This window comes from Macrotis lagotis, chromosome 1 (assembly GCF_037893015.1).
Source record: "Macrotis lagotis isolate mMagLag1 chromosome 1, bilby.v1.9.chrom.fasta, whole genome shotgun sequence".
Taxonomy (NCBI): Eukaryota; Metazoa; Chordata; class Mammalia; order Peramelemorphia; family Peramelidae; genus Macrotis; species Macrotis lagotis.
In genome coordinates, this window is record NC_133658.1 from 351732719 (window position 1) to 351758289 (window position 25571).

General features: G+C 42.6%; 1 protein-coding gene across 2 annotated transcripts in view; it reads left to right on the top strand.

The window, feature by feature from the left end:
- Window positions 1-25571, top strand: part of PLCG1 (phospholipase C gamma 1) — a 63201-nt gene that overhangs the window by 19081 nt on the left and 18549 nt on the right. For both annotated transcript variants that reach the window (XM_074211976.1, XM_074211975.1), the window contains exons 2-10: window positions 20010-20162; window positions 20274-20367; window positions 20530-20577; window positions 22441-22525; window positions 22767-22850; window positions 23673-23707; window positions 24144-24216; window positions 24513-24614; window positions 25397-25515. In XM_074211976.1, coding sequence (XP_074068077.1) covers window positions 20010-20162; window positions 20274-20367; window positions 20530-20577; window positions 22441-22525; window positions 22767-22850; window positions 23673-23707; window positions 24144-24216; window positions 24513-24614; window positions 25397-25515 — 793 coding nt within the window. The remainder of the gene's footprint in view (window positions 1-20009; window positions 20163-20273; window positions 20368-20529; window positions 20578-22440; window positions 22526-22766; window positions 22851-23672; window positions 23708-24143; window positions 24217-24512; window positions 24615-25396; window positions 25516-25571) is intronic.

Genomic DNA, 25571 nt, shown 5'->3' on the forward strand with positions numbered 1-25571 from the left:
GGGATCCATAGACTTGGGCAGCCCACCAGAGGAATTCACCACACAAAAATGGTCAAGATCCCCTGCTTCAGTCCATCCTCTCACCTTGTACAGGGATCTTTCTGCCTGAAGGCCATTTAGGTTCTCATAGTGTCTGAGTGACCTGTGCTGTAGTGCTGTAGTTGACCTGGCCTCTTATCCTTCCTGTGGGATCTCATAGCCATATTTTTCCATCCATGAAATAGGCCCTATGCCCAGGATTGAAGTAAATGTGTGTGTGTGTGTGTGTGTGTGTGTGTGTGTGTGTGTGTGTCCACAATTATGAAGATCCTTCCAAATATCCCTCTATTCTTAGAACCTATGAAAGGGCATTGCACCATAATGGATGTAGTACCTGGATTCAAATTAGGAAAAGATATTTAAAACTTGGTGACCTTGAGCAATTAGTTGTATAACCTCTAGCAGTACACTTAATCTTTTGAACCTCAATCTTTTGAACTTCAGTTTATTCATCTATAAAATGGGAATAGAAGTACTAATGCTACCTATAGTTCCTAGGATGATTCTGAGAAATGGCTTTGTAAATGGCATAGCCATCTGGAAATGGAAGCCCTGACTATGCTCATTGCTGGTGGATTCTTCTAATTGTTTTTCTTCTTCCTCCCTTTCACCTTGCCCTGCCTCCATCCTCAGTGGCTGATGTGGGGCTGGTGTTTGTTTGTCTTCATCAGGAGTGTGTGTGTGTGTGTGTGTGTCTGTCTGTGTCAGTGTCTGTGTGTATGTCTTTGTCTCTGTGCCTGTGTGTGTCTGTATGTGTCTGTTGTGTGTCTCTTGATGTCTGTCTGTGTCTGTGTCTCTGTGTTTGTGTGTGTGTGATGTTTTGGGATTGAAGGCTGTCGGGGGTCCCTGGCCCTATTGAGCCATCTGGCCAAATGGCCTTTTCCTGTTTACCTAGTCAGGGAAAGGGGACCGGATGGTGAGTCAAGCTGGGGCTGCTCCTCTCTGCCAGGTCTGGGAAGTGGAAAGGGGGGGAGCCATTATTAAGCACCAGCTGTGTGTGCAGCTTAGTACTTGGCCCTCTCTCATCTTGGCCCTTAGGGAGCTCAACTTAACTTTGGTCTCCTATAGTTCAGAATGGGGAGTTGGGCAATGCTTCCTTCCTGTAATTTGGTTCTCCTCTTGTTAGCCTTACCTTGCCCTTTTAGATATTCCTCCCCACAACCTTGGGACTCTGGATGTGTACTTGTGTAGAGGGTCCGGGAAAGGCAGCAGAGAAGTTGGACCTAGAGTTGCCCCCCTAACTTTCATTAGCCACACCCCATCACTGTCTCCCTTCTTGCTGTTGTCACTCATTGTTCTTATCATTTCATCATCTTATTACTTCCACCTCAACTCAGTTTTATCCAACCTAGCATTTATTAATCACCAACTCTATATGCAAAGCCTCATGCTATGCACAGGGAGAAAGGCAAAGGTAATCATGGTACTCCTGATAAATATACAAACAATGTAATCTAAAATCAGAGATGGTAAATGTATCAGATTGGTGCAAAGCAGGTAAAGAAAGGTCATTAATTACTAACTGCACAGATAAGGGAAATCTGCATTAAAGAAGTGACATTTGAATTCTATTTGTAAAGACAGGTTAGGAATTTTTTATGGAGTGGGGAGGGCATTCTAGTCATAGGGAAACAGTTTCAGCAAAGCTGGAGATAGTTCATTTAGTCAGCATGTGTCAAGATAGCATTGCTTACACAGAAGCATATGATTGAGAGGATAACTCATCTTTAAAGGCAGATCCTCATTCAACAAGTAGTGTTCCCATGTAGAGTTTAGACCAAAAAAACTTTATTGCCCATTTTTAACAAAGTAAAGAGTATGTACCAGGCCACATAGAGAAATAGAAATATTGAAATAAAGCAACAAAAATTAGTGAGATGTATAGTGTCTCACTTGGGTGACTGAGTTAACCTTCTTCAGTTTCCTCATCTCTAAGATGATGGGATTGGATTAAATGGTCTCTGAGGTCCCTGTCAGCTCCAGGACTATTGTGCCATTGCTGTGATTTTTTTTTTGTATAAGGAAGATGACTCTGAGAAGTGTGAAGGTTGAGTGGAGGACAAAAAAGTGGTAGTAGGGGAAAATGATCCGGTAGATGTGCAAGAAGGTTGAGAGAGGACTTGGTGCTTGTTAAGGGTTTTAGTTTTGGGTTTGTCAGAGATCAGGTCAGGGTATCATCCCTACTGACCTAGAAGCCCATGTGTTAACTGAGAAGTCAAGAGATGATGACGTGCTAGTGGGCTCCCAGAGCAAGGAGAGGCCCCTCCTAGCTGAGAGTGGCAGGGAAGGCTTCATGGAGGAGCTGGGACTTGAGGCCCTGTGGATGGAAATGGAGGGGAAGACTGGGGGGGGATCATCATAGGAAGGGGGGAAAGAGCAGAGGACCAGAAGTGGGATGAGCACAGTGTGCAAGGGTCTTGAGGAGAGTGACCTGGCCAATCCAGGGAGTGGTCCCTGACCCTCCCCAGGACAGCTAGGCTGAGGGAGCTGGAGGTCTGGGACTTTGGTGACCCTGGCTGGGTCTGGATGGTGCTTAGAGGCTTTTTGGGAAAGGTAGTTTCGACAAACCTGATTCTAACCCAGAGGAGCTGTAGGGACTGTGCTTGAGTGTGTGTGTAAGTTGTACCGGTTCCTGGGTCCACACATGAGAGGCGTGTTTGTGTGTTTGTGTGTGTGTGTGTGTGTGTGAGAGCTTCCAGCTGCACAGGAACCTGGTGACTTGGGACTGGGGGCGGGGGGATGTGGGAATCGCCGGATGGCGGCTGCTTCCCCTGGTTGTTTCCTACATCGATTGCTCCTTGTCCTCTTGGGGCCCTTTGCTTCACAGGATAGCCAGAAGGAGCCCTGCCCTTCAGCCTGGCCCACAGCCTGGGAAAGTGGAACCCAGAGGAGGGAGGTCTCCCTCCCCACTACCTCCACTTAAAGGTTATGGTTGTGGCGCATGTGCGCACACACGCAGAATACGCATGTATTCGGGCAGCAGGCCTCTGGCCTCCCTTGTAGTATGATTTGGATTTCCTGTACTGGGGCTGAGCTTTGGATGATGGCTATGAAGAGGAATGTTGGGGGGCCAGGGAACCTCTGGGTTTCAGTGGTGGGGCATTGGTGCTTTCTGGGAAGAATTGACTCCTGAGCATTGAGTTCTTCCCACAGCATCCAGGACAGAGCTATGTTCTCAGTGGCCTCAGGCCCCACTTGTCGAAATGCTGGAAGTTGTCCCTAAATCTCTCTAAGGGATTTTTGGACATTTACCCAAGGCTTTCTGTACTCTGGCAGAATTCCATTCTCTGTCCTGGTTATCTGGGGTTTCCCTGCACATCCTGGCCACTGTTTTGTGTATCAGGATTTTTCCTTTTACTATACTGTTCCACCGCTTACTCCACCACCCCACATTATCCTCCCTATCCTCTCTCTGTCTGTCTGGTACTGCTGTCCTTCAGGATTCAGCCCCAGCCCATCTTCCATCCCCAGGGATGCTGGCAGTCGGCCCGTATCGATTGGTCTGCATCCTATAGCACTCAGCCACTCAGCGTCTTTGCCACATACTTAGCTCTTGCTTACATCCTGTTCTGAGTTCTCTAATTGTTTCCTGGGTGTGAGTCTTGTCTGCACAGCTAGGAAGCTCCTGCTCCCTTTGCTCCTCATTGTTTCATGCAAGTCCTTTCCATGCTTTTCTAAGATCAATGATTCCATCATGATGACTTGCCACAATTTGTTCAGCCATTCCCCAATTATAGACATCTTTGCTACCACGAAGAGAGCTGCATATACATTTTAGAACATATAGGCTCTTTTCCTTTTTCCCTAATCATCTCTGAAAGTAGACCTAGACCACCAGATTCTTTCTTCCCCAGCAACATCTTGATTGGATCCAGTAGCTCACAGAAACTCTTTCTTTTTTAAAATTTCTTTGGAATTAAAAAAAATGAACTTAATGAAAAACAAATAATGAGTAAAAAAGAAGATGGTGCATAGATGCTTAGTGCTGGAAGGATCCTTAGAGAATATATGCTTCACCCCCCTGCTGCCCATTTAATAGAAAATACAAATTGTTGTACAGGAACTTGCTCAGGCAGAAGAGAGAATTAGTGGAAGGCCTAGGAGTTTTTTTTTAATTTAAGGCAATGGGGTTAATTGACTTGCCCAAGGTCACACAGCTAGGATTATTAAGTGTCTGAGGTCAGATTTGAACTCAGGACCTCCTGACTCCAGGGCCGGTGCTCTGTCCACTGTGCCACCTAGCTGCCCCAGGTCTAGAAGTTTTAACTTAAATCTCTTGATTTCCATTTTAGTATCCTTTTCACTAAATCACCTGGTTGATTAGTTGTTGGGCTAGTAGATTTGGGGACATTGTGTGATATGGTTGTTGTTTGGTCTGGTTAGGGAGGACAGTCTTTTTTTAGTTTTTTTTTTTTTTGCAAGGCAAATGGTAGGTTAAGTGGCTTGCCCAAGGCCACACAGCTAGGTAATTTATTAACTGTCTGAGGCCGGATTTGAACTCAGGTACTCCTGATTCCAGGGCCAGTGCTCTATTCACTGTGCTACCTAGCCACTCCTAGGGAGGACAGTCTTTTTTTGGGGGGGAGGACAATCTTAATAGTTTCTATAAACAGTTTTCAGACTGTGTGTAGGGGGCTCGACCTGGGCTGAAGAAGAAAAGCTGGGGTTCTGAGGAGCTGGTGGGAGGTGGTTCAGGCCTGGGCTGGGGGCCTGGGAGGGAATTCTAGCTTGGCAGGGGCCAACAGCCAGGAGGGGAGAGATTACTCAGCCCAATCTTTGCACCTGTTGTGTTACCACAACATAGACCTCCATCCTTACCAGATGCTAAGAGCTGTAATTCCTAAAATATGTATAGTTGTTTTTCTTTTTCTTTTTTTAAACTTTTTTTTTTAAAGAAAGATTCTATTTTCAGCTAGGTTTGTAGGGTAGAAGGAAACACCATCTCAAAGTCAACTGATTGCCTGCTCCTCCTCCTGGTCCCAGAGCTTTCTATAATTGTGTGTTTGTGTGTGTGTGTGTATGTGTAGATATGTGTTTCTTTTAGGTCAGATTAATTTAGACGAGACTCTAGGCTAATATTTCCTACTAGACCTAATGAGAAAATACATTTTTAGAAATACAGTCTCCCATGATGAAATGCAAGTTCTTCCATCTATACAGGTAGGGAAGCATCAATCTGAAGTGTTGCATAGATAAATGGTGTATTGGTTTTTTCTTCTTTGTTACAAGGTAAGGCTCACTTCAGTAAGTAAATAGAGATGTTCCTTTTATGTGTGGGTTTGACCAGATGATTAAGGAGGTCACTTCCATTTCTCCATTTCTGCAATTCTCTGGATATATATATAAAAAAAGACTGTGCTAGAAACAGAATGGCATCAATTAAACTTTTAATATAAAAAATTTCATGGATTGAGATCTAAGGTGTCAATGATTCTTGCTGAATGTAACAATACAACATAGAATGTAAATCTTACTGAGTTGTCCAGAGGGCCTTACTTTCTAATAAGAATCTCATTTTCATTTGGACTTTGTGCAGTTATGTCTTCCTTGACAGTGATGAACACCTTTGGCAATCATCCATCTCCTTGTTTTATGCCTCACTTGATATTCTTAATCAGAGTATTGTTGAACAAAGTTATTTCTCATCTCAAGGAGTTGCATCTGATCTTAATATTGCCTGGGGGCCACTTCGGGTTGAAGGAGAACCTTTTAGAGTTTCACGATTTGCTCTGGAGAGTCCAAATGCTTTTTTTATAATCAGTAAATGTGCCAGGGCCTTGTATTTTTTTTTTTTTTTTGGTCTTAGGTGCCTGGCTTTACGTAATGATGTGATCTGTAGTAGATATCAGCTCCAGAAACTTGGCCTATTTATTTCTCGTATATTTTCTTTAAGAAAATTTTTCATGATCATTTTCATGAAATTTTATAGTGATTTATAGGATTGAAGATTATTAGTTACTGCTGTCATCTTGGTTACCCTTTTTTGAGTAATGATATATTCCACAATCTTTCTTCATTCTTTTGAGATTTCTGAAGCATTTTGTAAATTGATTCCTGTGAATGGTTTTTAAATTGGGCTACCTGATAAGGATTTCTATTGTCAGGTCTAAGTGTCTTCCTAACTTAGTTTTTTTTTTTTTACTTTTTAAAAAAAATTATTTAAGGCAGTGGGGTTAAGTGTCATGCCCAAGGTCACACAGCTAGGCAATTATTAAGTGTCTGAGGCTGAATTTGAATTCCGGTCCTCCTGACTCCAGGGCTGGTACTCTATCCACTGTGCCACCTAGCTGCCCCTCTAATTTAGTTTTTTAAAGTATTTCCTCTTAGTGTATCAAGTCTTCAGATGTTTTTGTCCAAATATGAAGGTAAGTGTTCTTTTAAGTTAAACCTAAACTCATTATATCCAGTATATTTCCTACTTATTGAACTCTTCTTACAGATTTGACTATCTTTTATCAAGATACTATTATCCTACCAGTCATCCAGATTTGCAACCTTGGTATCCCCTTGAACCCAAGGCCTTGTGGCTAACAAGGTTTCCGACCCAGTGTCTTCTGGACAGTAATTCCTCTGGAGATGCAACCTGGCAATTATTCTTGCAGGTGCCATGATCACTTCTATTGAAGACTTGGAAAAAAAAAAGGATTAAGCACCAGAGTTCTTGGCCCTATCAAATGATTCAGTATCAGAAACTGATACACTTTTATTAGTGGAGGTGGAATTAAAAAAAAGGCCTTACCATCTCCTTTGTGTTGTGCCCTGAGGGCCCTGGGGGATCTTTCCATCCAACTTGCAATGGAAACTTTTCATATATATTGTCTCCTTCATTAATTTTTTCTTTTTGTATCTCTTGCACTCAGCTTAGTGCTTTGCAAGTGGAAAATACTGGGAAAGTCATTTATCCTTGTCTTCCTCGGTTTCCTCATCTGTAAAATGACCTGGAGAAAGAAATGGCAAGCTACTCTAATATCTTTGTCAAGAAAACTCCAATCATAAAGAGATGCCAGGAATATAAAAATGATTGAACAACGAGTAGTCAATACTTTATTTGTTCCTTTCATCCTCAGCTCTTCTTTTTCAGTCTTCTTACTTAATCAGTTAGTTGCCAGACTCATCATTTCTCTCTCCACACAGTTTGTTTCCATCTCTTTTGTTTCATTCACATGATCACCACCTTGTCACAGATCCTTATCATCTCTTGGACCATTCCTGGTTTTTTAATGCATCTCCTGTCATCAAGGCTCTTTCAACTCTAATCTATCCTCCACTCGACTGTCAGAGTGAGCTCCCTAAAGTATAGGTTGGATCATTAGTACTCCTACTGGCATTACTTGGTCAACTCTAGTAGCTCCACGTTAACTTCTTGGATCAATTAGAAACTTGTCTTTTTGGCATTTAAAGCTTTTTACAGCCTGGTCCGAACCTACCTTCCTAGCCTAATTCCATAATACTCATAGAATAACAGTATTTGAGAGCTGGGAATGAACTTTGGTGGTCATCTATTCCAACTATACCTGCAAAGTATTTCTGCTATGATGTTCTCAACAAGTAGTTACTCAGACACTGCTTAGAGAAATCCAAGGAGGGAAAGCTCATTGCCTCTCCAGACCATCTGCTCAGATTCTGGACAGGTCTAATTGTCGGGATGCCTATTTGCATCTTCTATCCACTGTTCCTGCTCTACTGTATGACACCCCTTCAAAACTTGAAGACAACTATATCTCTACCTCTGTCTCCCCATTGTCTTACATTTTTCTTCAGTGATTCTCATCTATATGAATTTAAGACTTTTCCCATTTATTTATTTATTCTTGTTTTTTGTACAAGTGATTTTTTAATACATTATTAAAATATTCTTGTTTAAGAGTAACATAATCCCCCTCCCCCCAAAAATATAGACCTGCATGAGCGACAAAGTAAAGGCAAGAGAAAAAATTCTTCTTTTTTTTCATAATAATAATAATGATAATGATAATAGGTGTAGCCAGGTGGTACAGTAGACAGAGCGCTGGCCCTGGAGCCAGGAGCACCTGAGCCCAAATCAGGCCCCAGACACCAGACAATCACCCAGCTGTGTGACTCCAGGCAAGCCATTCCAACCCCATTGCCCTGCAAAAACCAAAAAAAACCCAAAACCAAAATAAAACAAAATGATGATGATGATAATAATAGTAGGGGTGTGGCAGACAGAGTGGTGTGGCAGACAGAGTACTGACCTTGGAGCTGGGAGCACCTGGGTCCAGATCCTGCCTCAGGCATCCAACAGTCACCCAGCTATGCAGCCCCAGGTAAGCCACCCAGCCCCATTTGCCCTGTAACCCTCCCCCAAATAATAATAATAATAATAATAATAATAATAATAATAATAATAATAATAAATGTGCTACAGTCTGTGTTCCAACACCTCCAGCTGTGTCACGGGTGGATCACATTCTTTAGGATAAGCAATTTAAGACTCTTTAACCATCCGAATTGCCGTGCTTGGCTACTTTCCAGTTTATCAATGTCCTTAAGCTGGAGGACTCAAAAACTGAGCAATAGTACTCCAGTTGAAGTACAAAAGTAGAGTGCAATTAGTACCCTAAACTCTCTCTTCTTTCTAGAAGTTCTGTAACTCTTAATACAGATCAAACCTGAATTAGCTTCTGGTTGCTATATCTCACTGTCAATATTGACTTTTCCATTAAAACCTCTAAATCTTTTTCAGAACACCTGCTGTCTTCATCTTATGCTTGTGAAATTGAATTTTTGGATCTGAGCATAAGACTTTGCAAACTGAATCTCATTGGATTCAGCTTTCTCCTCTAACTTGTCAAGATCATTTCACATCTTGACTATCCTTGTTAGCTGTATGTCATCTCCAAATCTGATGGGTGTACTTCTATGCCATTTACTCAAGCCATTGCATCACAGAGGCAAAACACATGAGCAGGCTCACGTATCAACACTTCCCTTTCTAGAGGTTCATCAGATGTTTTCTGTGGTTCATTTAGAATTTCTGTAGGAATTGAAGTCAAGCTCCCTGGTCTGTAACTTAAAGACTTTTCTCTTCCTCTTTTGTGAAAATCAGGACCTTTGTCCTTCTTTAGTCTTGTGGGATGTCTTCCATTGTCCCAGTTTTTTCAGATATTGCTTCTATAGCTGTCTCAGAAGTCACATCTGTGTCAGTTCTTGCATTCTTGGAGGATGTGGGCCAGGTGACTTGAATTCAACCAAGGCAGTTGGGTCCTCTCTAAGCATCTCCTTGCTTATCTTGGGTATCAACTCCCTATTATTTTTATTTTATCATTTCTAGTTTTTTTTTTTTTCTCAAGGCAATGGGGTTAAGTGGCTTGCCCAAGGCCACACAGCTAGGATTTAAGTTTGGATTTGAACTCAGGTACTCCTGACTTCAGGGTTTATGCTCTGCCCACTGCGCCAGCTAGCCGTCTGTATTATTTCTAGTTCTAACCTGCTGGACAATCTTGGTAGTCCTTTTCCAGTCAGAAAGAATGCCCACAGTCCTCCCCTGGCTAATATGTACCTACCAACTTAATTTCTTCTTTTTTGCTTGTTGATAATTAGTGTGCACATGAGAGATTTAGAGAATGTCAGAACTAGAAGGGGCCCAAAGGTCATCAGGTCCAATCCCTTCATTTCATTTTATTTTTAGATGAAAATTTTATTGATTCCTTTTGTTTTTATATCTAGACACCATATCCCTTCCATCCCATCTTTTGTTATAAGAAGGGAAAACAGCTAAACCAAATCAAGGAAGTGACTGTGGCCAGCTCCATGTGTGTATTCTGCATCCCTAGCCTTCTCTGAGCAATATCATCCATTACCATGGTTTCATTTAGTATTTTTTTTATAGTATATTGTTTTCTTGATTCTGCTTACTTTACTCTGTGTCATTTCATAGAAGATTATCCATGTTGCCTGAATTCCTCATTTTAGCATCTTATATCTTCAAACATCATCACTGCTGACACAGTGGGAATCCTCTAGTCCCCCATCCCTTACCTGAGCTCTGACTAGAGCTGGATGTGTGTATCCAGGAGCTGTCAGAGTTGGATTGGGGCTTGATTGATGTCTTGCTGTGGATGTTTGTATGTGTCCTTTGACCCATTGTAGGGAAGCATCTATAGAGAAGTGATAGATACGTGGTTTTGTGATCTAAATATGATGATGTCTATTTGTTTTGAAGATTTTCTTTTCTTTTCTCTCAAGAGGAAGAGAAAATAAGTTCTTATTAATTGAAAAAAGTTAATCTTTTAAGAACCTCCTTGTAATTGGAAAAAGCCCACCTTGGTTTTTTAACACAGTCTATCTGTGGTTCGTGGCCTATGTGTCCATGGCTTTTGGCTAGGGAAGGGGAGTAGTGGTCAAAAAAAAGTGCCTCTAGTGTATGATTATCTTGACTTCTGGACCCCAAAGCTGAAGCCCTTGGATTTACGTCATCAGTTCATGATGTGGGTCAGCCTTTTTCTAGTCAGTGTTACTGATCATGGAGTCTATATCTCTTGGAATGGTACCATATGTCTTGATAGCTTGTTGCTGGGTTCTTTAATTCCTTCCCCTGGAAGAGGAGTTAATTGGGTCGTTGTGCTGTGGGAAACTAGAAGGGGGCAGGGAGGTGGGCAGGATGTGGGTTTGAGGTACCAGAGGCCTCGTGCCCTCCCCCAGGCCCAGCTTGCAGTTCTGAGGAGAATGTGCTTCCTTCCGGTTGGTGCTGAGACTGAACCCCATTCCTCTTGGGGGGGAGGGAGCTGGTCGGGGGAGGGTGGTTTCTTTCATTGCTTGGCATGATGAAAGTTATTTGGAAGTGGATCTGAAAAGAGGGAATGTTACATGAGTTGAGAGAAAGGGGGACTTTAAGCCCTGGGCAATTGGGAGCTCTGGAGTCTATTATGACTTTCTCTCTTTTCTGCTTTATATAAGCCTCAGTTTCCTCTACAGAATAAGGAAAATTGCCTTCTCCCCATTCTGGAGATGGAGATGAGAATGAGATGGCAGGAAATATGCCTGGGCTCAGCATAAGGCGATCCTAATTTTCAAAAGTTGGGTAAACAGAAATTTGTGACTATTTTAAAATATACTCTGAAAGTGGAGTATTCATTCCACCTTGCTACTTATTTTTTTTAATTTAAATTTTTCAAAAATTTTTTTTATTAGAAATTGAATAGTGAATAATATAAAGAACTAAAATTGCTTAGTAACTATACATTTAAAGTAATTTCATAGTATCCTTACACTTTTTCAATCCTTCCCAGGAGACTAAGTCCCTATCAGTATTTGACCATGCTCAATGACTTTTTCTTGTATGATTACAAGTGAGCTCCTTTTGGTTTTCCTTTTCATTTTCCATTATTGCAGGGAAATCCTACTGGATTTCCTTGTTTTCCTCCTAACTGTCCTTATTTGTTTCATAGTGTTCCATTACGTTAATCTACAACAATATGAACATTCCCCTATTAGTAGACACTTAGATTGCTTCCAGGTTTTTTGTAATTGCATAAAATGCTTCTGTGAAGTCTTTTGAGCAAATTGTTCTTTTTTGTCTTGATAACACTGATAAAATATATTCTTGGCATTGAAATTATGTTTCAAAGGTATGATAATTTTTGTAACTTTTAGTGCATACTTCCTGGATTGCTCTCCACAAAGATTCTACAAGTTTTCCATCCTATTAGCAATGAATGGTTGTACCTGTGTATTTAAAACTGAACTGGCCTTGAGTTTTTAATCCTATTAGCCAGTTTGATGCCATGAGAGGCAAAGTGGTGGAGTAGGTAGAGTGCTGGTCTTGCAACCATTAAGATGTGGGTTTAAGATCCTCAACCTCTGGACCCTATTGGGGGTGTGACCCTGGTGAGGTCACTTATCTCCGTGCTCTGGGCATCTCTATAAAGGTTTAAGTTGAAGAGAAGAGGGAGCTTCTGTCTCCTTCACCATGCCGAAGGTCCCATTCCTTTTCTGAGCAATGGTGCCTCCAAGTTGTTTTTCATTTTCTCATCTGAAAGTTGTCCATGTCATTTGATCATTATTCATTGTGGAGGTGGAATCATTTGAGTTTTGGGGGGGGGGAGTGAAGAGCCTTAGGCACCACCTTATGAATGCCCTTCTGTCCACCCAAGTTTGCTCTAAGTGAAATAGGGCTGAATACTGGTGGACTAAACAGCATTTCTCTTATAATATGAAAAGAAGTAGGGAAAAACCAGGGGGTGCGCTGGGGGGCCTGGACTTGCATGAGTTTGAGGAAGTCATTTAACTTTTCAAAGTCTCAGTTTTCCTCATGTAATTAAAATTGGGTTTGATCATCTCTTTTCCAGCCCACCTCCTTGGGTTATGATGTGGAAGGCACTCATGACTCACAGGGTTTTCTATAACTGAATTAGCATTTAATTTTAAAAAAAAATTTTGTTATTGTATGTAAAAAATAATTTTCAACATTCATTTAAAAAATTAAGTTCCAAGTTTTCTCCCCTTATTGAGAACATAAGCAGTTCAGTAGAGATTATACATTTATAGTCACAGCATTTAATTTTTACTTATTTTTGCCACTTTGCTGGGTTACGAGGTGGTGAGAGGGAGACCTGATTGCCCAGGACATAGTGGAAGATGCCTTCTTCTGACATCATTTGGGCTGGAGAAGGGGTCCTGGGTCCAGCTGTTGGTGGGCTTCTGCCTTTTTGTGTCAGTCCTATGTACAGGGGGCTTGCCGAACTCTGGGCAGCCCAGATGTTCCTGTGTGGGGGAGGAGGTTTGAACCAGAGGGCTTGTTTTCTGATTCACCCGTGTTGGGGATTGGTTTCACATTGTGGGGGGGGGTTGACGCCTTCTGACCTTTGAAGTTGCCTTCAGAGCATCCCTCCCTCTCTCCCTTTCTGTCTCCACCCATCTGGTCCCTCCACTTCATTTCCTTTCTTCCCAATCCAAACCCTGTCTCTGCCCTCCTGGTGGGCCTGCTTTTAAAATTGTTATTGTTAATACTAACAATTCCTATTTACATAGGCCTTTGAGGCCGCTTAAGGGCTTTCTCCACTGAGAAATATGAACTCCCATTTCTGTGGGGTTTGCAAGGGTGACACAGTTTCTTTTTTACAGCAGTCTCCTGAGGTGAATAGGGAAGAGATCATTACCTACATTTTTTAGCTGGGAAGTTCAGAGAGGAGGACCGATTTTTTTTTTAATGTTTAAAATAAATTTATTTATTTATTTTGTGAATTTTACAATTTTTCCCCCAACTCTTGCTTCCCATCCCCCCAGAAGGCAGTCTGTTAGTCTTTACATTGTTTCCATGGTATATATTGATCTAAATTGAATGTGTTGAGAGAGAAATTATATCCTTAAGGGAAAAAAAATATAATAGATAAAAAGATTGCATGATAAGATAACTTTTTTTTAAAAATTAAAGGTAATAGTCTTTGGTCTTTGTTCAAACTCCACAATTCTTTCTCTGGATACAGATGGTATTCTCCATCATAGATAGATAACCCCAAAATTATCCCTGATTGTTGCACTGATGGAATGAGCAAGTTCATTAAAGTTGATCATCACCCCCATGTTGCTGTTAGGGTGTACTATATTCTTCTGGTGAGGAAGATCAATTTGTTCAAGGTCGCCTTCAGCCAGGAAGAATTCATATTCGGATCTTAAGACTTTCATTCTTAGGCTCCAGGACCATCCTGGCCTTGTGCTAGGGCTGGGAGGGAGTGATTGATGACGTAAAGTCCCTGGGGAAGGCCAGAATCTGAGGGGAAGGGGAAGGCAGAAGAGGGGTGCTGAGAAGTTGTGCTAGCTACTTTTTGGAGAATGTGGGGAGGGAAGAGCAGCTAGATGACGTTTGCAAACTGAACCACCAGACCAGGAAAGAAGTTAAGAGCTGTTCCATTGGATGACCTATAGCTTTTTCAGTAAAGTAGAAATCCCTAAAAATGGGAGCATGGAAGTTTGGACTTGGGCTTGAAGAGAGAGTAAATTATTTATCGTGGGGGTTCCTTGGAATGAACAAGAGATGGACCCAAGGATGGGCATTTGCATTGAGTGCCCAGCCTGGGGCAGAAGAAGGATTTGGAGCAGACCTAGCTGCCCACTCAAGAGGAGAGAAAGGTGGAGGAGAGGGTGGGTGTTACTGGGATTACCTGGGTCAGAGCATTATCCCATTAGAGATTGAGGGCTCAGAGTTCAGTCCAGCAGGAGGCTCAGAGAAACAGTAGATGCAGAATTGTCTTCTATCTGGGTTACTAGGACTCCAAACCCTGTGTTCTTTCTACTGTACTACATTAGACTGAATATAGTGGCACGTGAAGCCAAATGACTGATGTACTGGGGGAAGCAGGAAGGAAAGGTGGGAGGAAGGGGGGACTAGAGAGAGGGGGGCATTGAAATACCCTTCAGTATAATGAAGAGCTTTGTAACAGTTGTTATTGAATCACGTCCATGGAGTTTTCTTGGCAGAGATACTGATTTCCTTCTTCAGTGGATTAAGGGAGAGGTTAAGTGACTTGGCCAGGGTCATACAGCTAGTGTGTCCCAGGCAGGATTTGAACCCCCTCTTGATTCCAGGCCTAGCATTCTATCCACTGAGTGCTGCCTCTTTGGTAACTACTAAGGCTGTCTAAAACTGGAATGGACTGTTTTGGGAGGTGGTGAACTCCCTCTCCTGGGAAGTAATTGAACCAAAAATAAAGACCTGCCTGTAATGAGAAAAGAATTTCACAGGGGTGGGTGTGGGAGGTTAGATAATGAAAGCCTGCATTTAAATAGATGCTTTAAGGTTTGCAAAACATTCTACATACATTATCTCATTTTATCTGAAAGGCAATTTCTATTGATCCCATTTTATAGTTGAAGGAACTGAGGCAGACAGTCTAAAGTGACTTACCCAAGGTCACACACTATCTGAAGCAGGATTTGGGTTCAGGGCTCTATCCACTGTGTCACCTAACTGCCTTTATGGTCTTGTCCTCTAATTCAGTAAACCTTTATTAAATGACTACTTAGGCATATTTTTTTTCTTTAAGAGTTTGTCTGTCACAGGTTGCTGTGAGAGCAAAGAATGGATTCTCCCAGTGTGAGTCAGGAGACAAAGGAGATTAGTCCAGGAGAGGTCAGGGCCCTGAGATCTTGGGTTGAAGCAGTTCCCAGGGATTCCAATGTGGGACAGATATGCCTAAAGGGGAATGGCAGTGGGAAGGAATCTAGGGTTCCTGGTCCTACTTCTAGCAACTGGATGTTCCGTGGGAGCCCTCACCCTGACCCTTATTCCTTTATACTTTTATCATCTGTGCTCCTGTTCCCCTTGGCAATCTTTCTGTTCTTCCTGTTAGCAGCTGGGTCTCAGGGTCCCTGTTTTCGTATACTCAGAACGTTTTAATGTTGAAAACCATTTGGGGTTCTGAGAATTTCTCAAGGCTGGATGTCCTTCTCTACATCTTGACTCCTGAACCACTGACTGCCTCATCCTTCCCTGTTCATGGGACCTTGGGTCTTTTCTGGTTTGGGCAAGGGTGGGGGAGAGGGCAGTGGGCTGGGAGTGCAGTGCAGTAAGGGAGAGCCCTTCCTTGGGGGATCATGTTTGGTCACTCCCATTAGGCTGAAATTGTTTTGCCATTTAGCCTATTTCAGAGCTCTGTTTTACTCCTCCAGAATCACCACTTTAGGATGACTGTGGGATGAAGTTCTGGTTGGGTTCTTGGAAGTTTTAGTGGTGCTATGATATGGGGGACTGCCAAGAAGTCACCTCACCAACCAACTACATCTCCCTCTAGAAATTTCCCAAATTCCCTCATTAAAGTGTTATTCCCACGAGGGTGAGCATTGCCCTCTAGAGTCTTATTTAAAAGGCATACCAGCCTTCCAAGGGAGGGAACTGAAGGCATCATTTCCCCTAAATCTTAGAGTGATTGGATTTTTCTGCAAATTTGCTTCCTCCCTGAGGGAAGGCGGGGGCCAGGAGTACTGGAAGAAGTCACCCAGAGGGGAGGTCCGGCCCTGGCTGGCCTCTCCAGAGCTCCCTTAGCTCAGAGGACAAATCTTCTTTCTCTTAGTATGTTTGTGAGACATATTTATAGCCTCCATGGTGTTTGCCTCCTACCTGAGGTTTGGGTGGGGTGGACTGGGCTCCCTCTTCCTAGCCACTGACTGCCTCCCACCAGGCCAGAATCTGGTAGAGCAAAGGGGAAGAGAAGTGGCTCCTCATTCTTAGCCCTCTCTTGACTAGCAAGAAACCACCCCCTCCCCATCCCCCCACTTTCCACCCCCAGCACAAACACTACACAGAATCATGAGTATTGGTTGGAGTTTGTTGATCAGAAATGCCTTATGTTGAGAAAAAATGACTCACTGCCTTTGACCCCCCCCCCCCGCCCCCCTCCAGTTTTTCCTGGGCATTTCCTCACCTGACTCTGCTCCCTAAGCATCCAAGGGAGGGAAGGTCAGGTCATGGGCAGACATCAAGAGTCACCATGGCTACCACTTAGCACTGGGAGAGGCTGGGCCAGGTCATGGCTAGTTTCTAAGTCTGGGCTTGAGAACCAGTAAGAATCTCATCCTATAGAGAGGGAAACTGAGCTCCAGAGAGAAAAGGGACTTGCCCTTTTTTATATGTAGCAAGGTCAGGATTTGAATTTAGATCCTCAGATTCCATAGTCATTGTGCCACCCAGCTGTGCCAAACAGTGGGAGAGGGGTGCTTTTGGTGGGGTTTATAATTACAATCATCTCTTGTTTATTGATTTTTTTTTGTGTGTCTTTGCTTTTAAAAAAGGGATGGCTTTTTTTTTTGTCAACTCTTTATTTCTGAACACATCCCTCCTCCCTCCATTCAGTGAAGCTCGTCCTTGTACCAAAAAAGAAAAAAAAAGAAAAAAGATAGATCAGCAAAACAAACAAGATGACCAAGTCAGGCAGCCTGTGCAGACTCAACTCTTGTAGTCTCCTGCTTCTTCAGAGAAGGGAGGGACGTGCATTTTCTCAGCTGTTTTCTGGGATTAAGTGCACAATGGCCTTAAAATTTTTTTTGATAGCTTTTGTTTTTATATCACCAAAATTTCCTTCTGTGGCCCTCTCCCCTTTCCCCCAGCTATCCCTTATAGCCAAGTTTTTTTTTTTAAGGAAAAACAAAAAGAGGAAGAAGAGGAAAAAACATCAGCTAAATTAGTTAATTATAAAAAAAATAATCTGACAGTTTGTTCAGTATTCTAAGTATGAGGACTCCCCACGTCTTCAAAGAAATGAAGAGGAGAGGCACAAAGAGATAATTTCTAAATAATCTGTACATTCAACACTTGTTCCAGTTTTCATGTCTTCGCTCATGCATGTTCTTGTCCTGGAAACACTCCTCATCTTCAACCATTTTACTTGTCCTTCTGGGATCACCTTGTAGAGTCACAGAGGTTGAGGAATGAGAAAGAGCCTTAAAGGTTGTCCAGTTCAAACTCCCCATGCTCCATGAAGGAAGCCCCTTGGAATACCCTTAAGAGGTGGTCATCTGCTGGTTGAGTGGAGCAGATAAGTAAAAGAATGTGGTGGCTAAATAGAACAAGACCAGGGACCTTGGTTTCTATCCCAGCTTTGCTGTTTGCTGCATTTGTGATGAGCTTCTGACTCCAAAGCTGTGACCCTATAAAGTCTTCTACAGGGGTTGGTGGGGGATGCTGTCCATGTCCCTCACAAAGAAGCTCCTTCCTTTAGAAAATCTCTTCTCATCACACCGTATGATGATTGGTTCTCTCTTCTCTGAACTCAGAATTTTTGAGAATTGGGAGGAACCCTGGAGTTAACTTAGTCCAATTCTTTCTTGGTCAGGAAGCCCCTCTCTGCCGTCCCTGTCAGGTGGTCATTCTAGCCCTTGCTTGGGATCTCCCCTCTTCCCACAGCAGCCCCCTCTGCCTCTGGACATCTGTTTGGTATCAGCAGCCTCTGTGTACCTTCTTCCCTCCAGGGTCAAGCTGAATGGATCTCTAATCAACTTCTTTTTTTCTCTCTGTGGAAAATCCCTAGTTTCCTCTATCTGCTCCTCATGTAGCCTGGTGCCATATACCATTTAGACCATACAATTTAGTACTCATGACTGTAGTATGGGTGTAGCGAGGTGACGCAATAGATAAGAGCACAGACTCTGCAGTCAGGAGGAACTGAGTTCAAATCCACTGAGAAAAGTCACTTAACCCTGATCTCCTCCCTACTCCCTAAAAATGTCATAGGATGTAGAAATCCTGTCCCTCTTACTAGAATGGGGCTTTTTCACTTTTGATATTTTATTTTATTTTATTTTTCTAGTTACTCTGCAAGTTACATAATTTCCTTCCACCCCCCTACCCCCTCCCCTCAATGGCAAATAGTCTGGTGAACATTGTGAAATATGATTTGTGTTTAACTTGATTAACATGATAACAGATTAGTCATGTTCTATATGAGAATTTAGGCCATGGAAAAGAAAGAAAATCTTGAGGTAGGAAAGGAAAAACATAAGAAATTTTTTAAAAGTGAATGTAGGGGCGGCTAGGTGGCGCAGTGGATAGAGCACTGGCCCTGGAGTCAGGAGTACTTGAGTTCAAATCCAACCTCAGACACTTGATAATTACCTAGTTATGTGGCCTTGGGCAAGCCACTTAACCCCATTGCCTTGCCAAAACTAAAAAAAAAAAAAAAAAAAATGAATGTAGTGTTCATTCAGATTCTGTAAATTTTTCTTTGTTTTCCTCTGGATTTGGATGGCATTGTCCATAACAGGTCTCCCAGGGTTGTTCTAGATCTATGAATTGCTGAGAGGAGCTGCATCCATCAAGGTTGATGAACTCACAGTTTTGTTAATGTGTTCAATGTTTTCTTGGTTCTGTTCCCTTCACTCAGTATCAGTTCCTGTAATTCATCCCATGCTTCTCTAGAGTCTGACCATTCATGGTTTCTTATAGAACAGTAGTATTCCATAACGTTCATAAATATAATTTGTTTATCCATCCCCCAATTGGTGGGAATCCTGTCAGTTTCCAATTCTTTGCCATTACAGAAAGCTGCTGTGAATATTTTGGACTTTCCCATTTTTCTATGATTTATTTATTTATTTTTCTGTTATTTATTTATTTATTTATTTGTTTTATGATTTATTTATGATTTTTATGATTTCGTCTGGATATTGACCTAGTTTTGATATTGCTGGGTCAAAGGATATGATCAGTTTTTTTGCTCTTTGAACATAGTTCCATATTGCTCTCCAGAATGGTTGGATCAGTTCACAACTCTCAATAACACATTAATGTTCCAATTGATCCACAATCTCTCCAACATTGATCGTTTTCCCTTTTTGTCATTTTAGGCAATCTTATAGGTACGAGGTGGTACCTCATAGTTGTTTTAATTTGCATTTCTCTTATCAGTAATGATTTGGAGCATTTTTTCTTGTCTTATGATTACATAAGCTTTAATTTCTTTATTTGAAAACTGCCTGTTCATATCCTTTGACTGTTTATCAATTGGGGAATGACTTGTAACCTTATGAATTTGATTCAATTCTTAATATATTTTAGAGACCTTTATCAGAACCCCTAGCTGTGATGATTATTTCCCAGTTTTCTGTTTCCTTCTAATCTTGGCAGCATTGGTTTTACATTATGGGGCTTTTTGTTAGCTATGAATGTCTGTTTCTGTTTCACTTACAGCCCCTAATATAGAGATAGACTTGTGGAAGAGAGGGGGAAAAGGGAAGAGGCTGTAATAAAAATGGGTCAGTTGAGATCCTGGGATCATAAATTTATAGTGTGAAGGTACCTCAGAGTCCACCCCCTCCATTTTACATATTTGGTGGCTTTCCTGAAGTCACACAGAGAGGCAGGAGCTCATGAGAAGTTCCAGCCTAAGTTCTAAGATTCTAGATCCCAAATTCCTGAATTCTTTCTCCTTTGCCTCACAAATCCTGGCTAGTAGTTGTTTACAGTCAAGACAATTAGTAGCTCTCTGAGTTGGCTTGGTTCTTTTCTTCTTTAACAGTGGATATTCGTGAAATCAAAGAGATTCGCCCTGGAAAGACCTCTCGTGACTTTGACCGATACCAGGAGGACCCAGCCTTCCGACCTGACCAGTCTCATTGCTTTGTCATTTTGTATGGCATGGAATTCCGCCTGAAAACTCTGAGTCTGCAAGGTGAGGGGCTGGGAGAGTCTGGATATAGCCAGAGAGGGGAAGTGGGTATGTCTGACCGCTTCTTGGGGCATCCACAGCCTCAAGTTACCCTGCTCTTCTTTTTAACCACAGCCACGTCAGAGGATGAAGTGAACATGTGGATCAAAGGTTTGAACTGGCTCGTGACTGATACCATCCAAGCTGCCACACCTCTGCAGATTGAGAGGTACTCCTTGCCAACCTCTGGGCCAGCTGCCTCTTTTGATGTTTGGGGCTAGGGGGATGTTAGGGAAGGAAGATATGGGAGACTCTAGGATTCACTAGTGTATTGATGTTGACTGTATCGCCTGATCCAGAGACCCTTCTCAAATGGTGTGCTTTGTCTTAGGTGGCTCCGGAAGCAGTTCTACTCAGTAGATCGGAATCGGGAAGACAGGTAAATGTGGGGCCCAGGGAGTGTGACTCTATAAGGGGAAGGTGGGTGACCTGGTCTCAGGTACACCTAGCTCCATGTTGAAGCCTGGGTTTAGGGAGTCAGGGGACTGTGGTGCTTAGCCCTAGTTGTTCAAATCTGGAGCCTTGTTCATGGTGCAAATTTTGTCTGTTTGGGGCATGGAGCTGGGGGGTGGGGGTGGTTATTGATACTTGACAAGGTCAGTTCTGTGTTATCCTTGGGCAGTTAGACCTTCCCAGAATAGAAGAAACTTCCTTCCTACAGGCAGTGGGACCTAATTGTATGAAGAGAATGTTCCCCTTGGGACCTCTTGACTGTTGGGTTATATTAAAATATGCTTCCAGTAAGATCACCTGTAGGAGCTGGAGGACAAACAGAGCTACCCCACCCACACCTTTTCTGTAAATGAAAATATATGGTAGAAACTTTAAAAGGAAAGAAAGGATGCATCACACAATTTAGTTAATTTATTCCTTTATTTTAAAATATATTTTTTATTTTTTTGTTTTTCTAACAACATGCAGTAGAATTCACCAGTGTTTTTTTTTTATTGCAAGGTCTTGAGTTTTACATTTTTCTCCCTTCTCTTCCCCCTCCCCAATAGAAAACAATCTAATATGGGTTGTATATGTACAATTATGCTAAACATAGGCCCCTATTAATTTTGTTGTGAAAGAAGAATCAAATCCAAAGGGAAGAAAAAAACATTAGAGAGAGAAAAATGACATAATGCATCAAGCAACTTTTAAAAATTGAAGATAGTTAGATAGTATACTTTGGTCTGCATTTAAACTCCACAGTTCTCTCTCTAGATATGGATAGTATTTTCCATCATAAGTTTTTTAAAATTGTCTTTGATTATTGTACTGCTGAAATGAACAAGTCCCATCATAGTTGAGCATCACCTACTGTTGTTGTTGGTGTGTATAATGTTCTTGTTCTGCCCATTTCATTTAACATCAGTTCATGTAAGTCTTTCTAGGCTTTTCTGAAGTTCTGTCCTTCATGAATTCTTAAACAATCACATTCAGATACCACAATTTGTTCAGCCATTTCCCAGTTGATGGACATCCCCTCAATTTCCAGTTCTTTGTGACCACAGAAAGAACTGCTAGGAATATTTTTAATACATGTAGGGTTTTTTACCTTTTTTTTTGGTGATCTCTTTAGGATACAGACCTCTCCAGAAAGGGCACACAATTTGATTTAAAAAGAATTTATTAGATGCCATTACATGCAGGGGGGATTAAGGGATATAGCAGAAGTGAATGGGCTATTTCATGATGCTGCTGCCTATCTTCCTCCTAGCTCCTAAATTTCTGTATATAGTTTCTTTTTAAATATTGTTTTTCCCCAATTACACATTAAAATAATTTCTTACTTTTTTTTAAAGTTTTGAATTCCAAATTCTATCCCCTCCTTGAGATGGTTAAGCGGTCAGGTATAGTTCTCTCTGTGCATCTGTCTGTAGTTTAGCTGGGGAGTTTAGGGGAGTGTTTCTCATGGGGTCGGGCAGTTGGAAGTGGGGATTTGAAGGGAAATTCAGAACATAGATAATTGTTCCTTGCTGTCATTCCTCCCTCATCAGTTTCCTCATTTCAAAAATGAGGAAATTACAATAGTCCTGATCTGACTTTCTGTGCTGTGTGTCCCGAGCTCCTCCCCAGCTCTAGCAGTCAGTGATTTTATGACATCCAGCCAGGCACTACTCCTCTTCTTAGTGCTAGTTTAGGGCTTTGTCAGCTTAGCCCGGGGGAGGGTAGGTTCAGTGGTAGATCTGTGGAATGAGCACACCAGCTCATTGACCACAGAGTGGAGGATAAGGGGGTGTCTTTATCACCTCAGGATCTCTGCCAAGGATCTTAAGAACATGCTGTCCCAGGTCAACTACCGAGTTCCCAACATGCGGTTCCTGAGGGAACGGTTGACGGTAAGCGTTGTCTCTCAATTCACCTGTGTGTCTCTCTGCTCCTGGCCAGCAATGTGGAGCCCCAGCAGAGGCATCACCAGTGGGAGCAGGTAGACTGGGGCCCACATCCACAGAGTGTCCCCCAAGAGGTACCTTGGATCAAGAGGAAGGAAGGGAACCTGAGTCTTCCCTTGAGTTTTCCTTTGTCTCCCTCTTGACCTTGGGCACCCCAAGGATGACCAAAGGATCTATGCTTTGCCAGGATATGGAGCAGCGCAGTGGGGACATCACCTACGGACAGTTTGCACAGCTCTACCGGAGCCTCATGTTCAGTGCCCAGAAATCGGTGAGAACCATTCTAGGGCTGTGAGTACTCCCCAATTCGTCTCCCCCTCACTTATAAATGAGTATACTCCTAAACCTCTATTGCCTCATAGATCTGATAGACCACCTCTGTTAAGTTGAATTCAGTGAACATTTATTAGATGCCACCATGTAGTAGAAGGAAGGAATTAAGCATTTATTAAGTCTCTGCTGTATTCTTGTGCTAAGTACTTTACAAATATTATTTTGTTTGATCCCCAACACGTAGTCTGTAATAATAATAATAATAATAATAATAATAATAATAATAATAATAATAACTAGCATTTATATATGCTTTAAAGATTGCAGAGTGCATTATAAGTATCTCATTTAATTCTCACAGTAATCCCTGGGATAGGTGCCATTAGGATCCTCATTTTATAAATGAGGAAACTGAGTCCAACAAAAGTTAAGTGACTTGCCTAGGATCACATAGCTAGTAAGTGTTTGAGGCAGGATTTGAATTCAAGCCTTCCTGACTCTCAGCCTATGGCTCTATCTCAATACTACCCAGTTGCCATAATAGTATAGGAAAGATTCTGTATTTGGAGTCATCATACTTCAAACTGTGCTACTTATTACTCTGGGCAAAGCATTTGGCTTCTGGTTTGTCCTCTATAGGGATCCTGACAGTCTGTGATTTTAATTAGACACTAGAGTACAAAAGAGCTGTCATCTGAGACCCTCTGACTCCCATTTCCTTGAAGTCTTTTTCTATCCTTCACACTCACTCCCAATTCCTAGGCCAACTATGAACCCCATCTCCAATCCCCTTCTCCTGATTTGGCTCTGTCTCCCACAGATGGACCTTCCTTTCCTGGAAGCCGGTACTCTGAGGTTTGTGGGACTGGCCTGGCTTCCCTGGGGCGGGGGAGGGGGGGAGGAAGAGTTAGGGAGAAGGATGGAGCTATTCATGCCTTAAGGGCCCCCACACTGAATGGGCTTCCCAAGGGAGGAAGGATGCTGCTCTGTAGGTCCCATAAATAGATAGCTATCTGGGCTGCCCCCAGTTGATCCGTTGGACCGTGTATGATGTAAAAAGAGAACCAAATTTGGATTCAGAGGATCTGGATCCAAGCTGCAGGTCCGTCACTCAGTATATGACCTTGGACAAGTCACACTCATCCTCCTGAGACTTAATTTCTCTCTCTTTAAAATGAGTTGCTTAGAGTAGAACTCTGGTCCCTCTGTTCTAAATTCAATGACTCTCTATGTTGTCCTAGTGGGAGTGGGCTGAGGTCTTACTCTCTCCTTCCCTTTTTCCTGTTTCCAGGGGCGGGGATCGACCTGAGCTCTGCAAAGTATCCCTGTCTGAGTTTCAGCAATTTCTTCTGGAATACCAAGGGGTACTGGGGGTCCCAAGGGCCATGGAGCTAGGGGAGGGAGAGGGTCTCTTGGGTCATAGGACTTTTCAGCCCCAGAGAAAAAACTTTGATCCGATTAGGGGATGGGCACTGTGGCAGGAAAGAGAAAAGGTCACAGCTGTGCAATTGGTCCTACTAGTGAGGGTTTAGGAATGGGTGAGTGGATGTGGGTCCCTGGGGAGTGTCAGGAAAGGGGTCCCTGGATCTTCCCCTCTGCTGCCTAGGCAGACTCAGAGACCTGGGGCTCCTGGCATCTTACATGGGTCCTGTCCCTGTAGGAGCTGTGGGCCACTGATAGGCTCCAGGTCCAGGACTTCATGCTCAGCTTCCTCCAAGACCCTCTTCGGGAGATTGAGGAACCTTACTTCTTCTTGGATGAGGTGAGACCCTCACAGGTTGCCAAGGCCAGCTGCCCACCCACTGCAGAATCTGCTCTGCATCCCCAATGAATGATTACCAGTCTTGGCTCGAATACCTACAGTGACAGGGAGCTCCCTTTCTCTCAAGAAAATCTGTTTGACAATCCTGATTAGATTAGCAAGTTCTTATATATGGACTGAAAGTCAACCTCCAGTAGCTTTTCCCTATAGATCCTAATTAAAATTTAATAATTGCTACTATTTATATAATGCTTTAAAGTTTATTAAACATTTAGAGATATCTCATTTTATCTTCACATTATTCTGGGAAAGTGCTATGATTTATCTTTTTATGGATGAAGAAATTGAGGTAAACAAAGGTTTAAATGACAAATCACACAGCAGATAAGGGTCTGAGTCTGGATTTGAACTCAGGTTGTCTTGACTCCAACTCTAGGGCACTGTCCTTTAACTGGCTGCCTAGTTGGTTGTGCCTTTGGGCATCGGATTGTGTCTTTGGGGGTTGGGTTGTGCCAGGTAATTGGCTTTTTCATAGGATATCTTAAACTTCATGTGATAAGTCAGTACTTTCAGCCGCCACCCAGGGCCCAGAACTCTTGACCAAATTGGGTTCCTGTAATATGGGGGAAGCTGGAGGAAGAGGCACATTGGACTGCGTAGATGGGGAGGGGATGGGACTGGGGGAGCAGTCTGTTTCCCAAGGTGAAAGCCCAGACCCTCCTTTGGAGGTAGCATTCACGTTGCTGGGAATTCAATTTCTTTCCCCATCTGTTTTGGGGCAGTTTGTTACCTTCCTGTTTTCCAAAGAGAATAACATCTGGAACTCCCAGCTGGATTCTGTGTGTGTGGACACCATGAACAACCCCCTGTCTCAGTATTGGATCTCTTCATCCCACAACACGTGAGAACCTGTGGGCTGATGGATTCTAGGACCCAGGCTTGTTCTTTTCTCCCTTC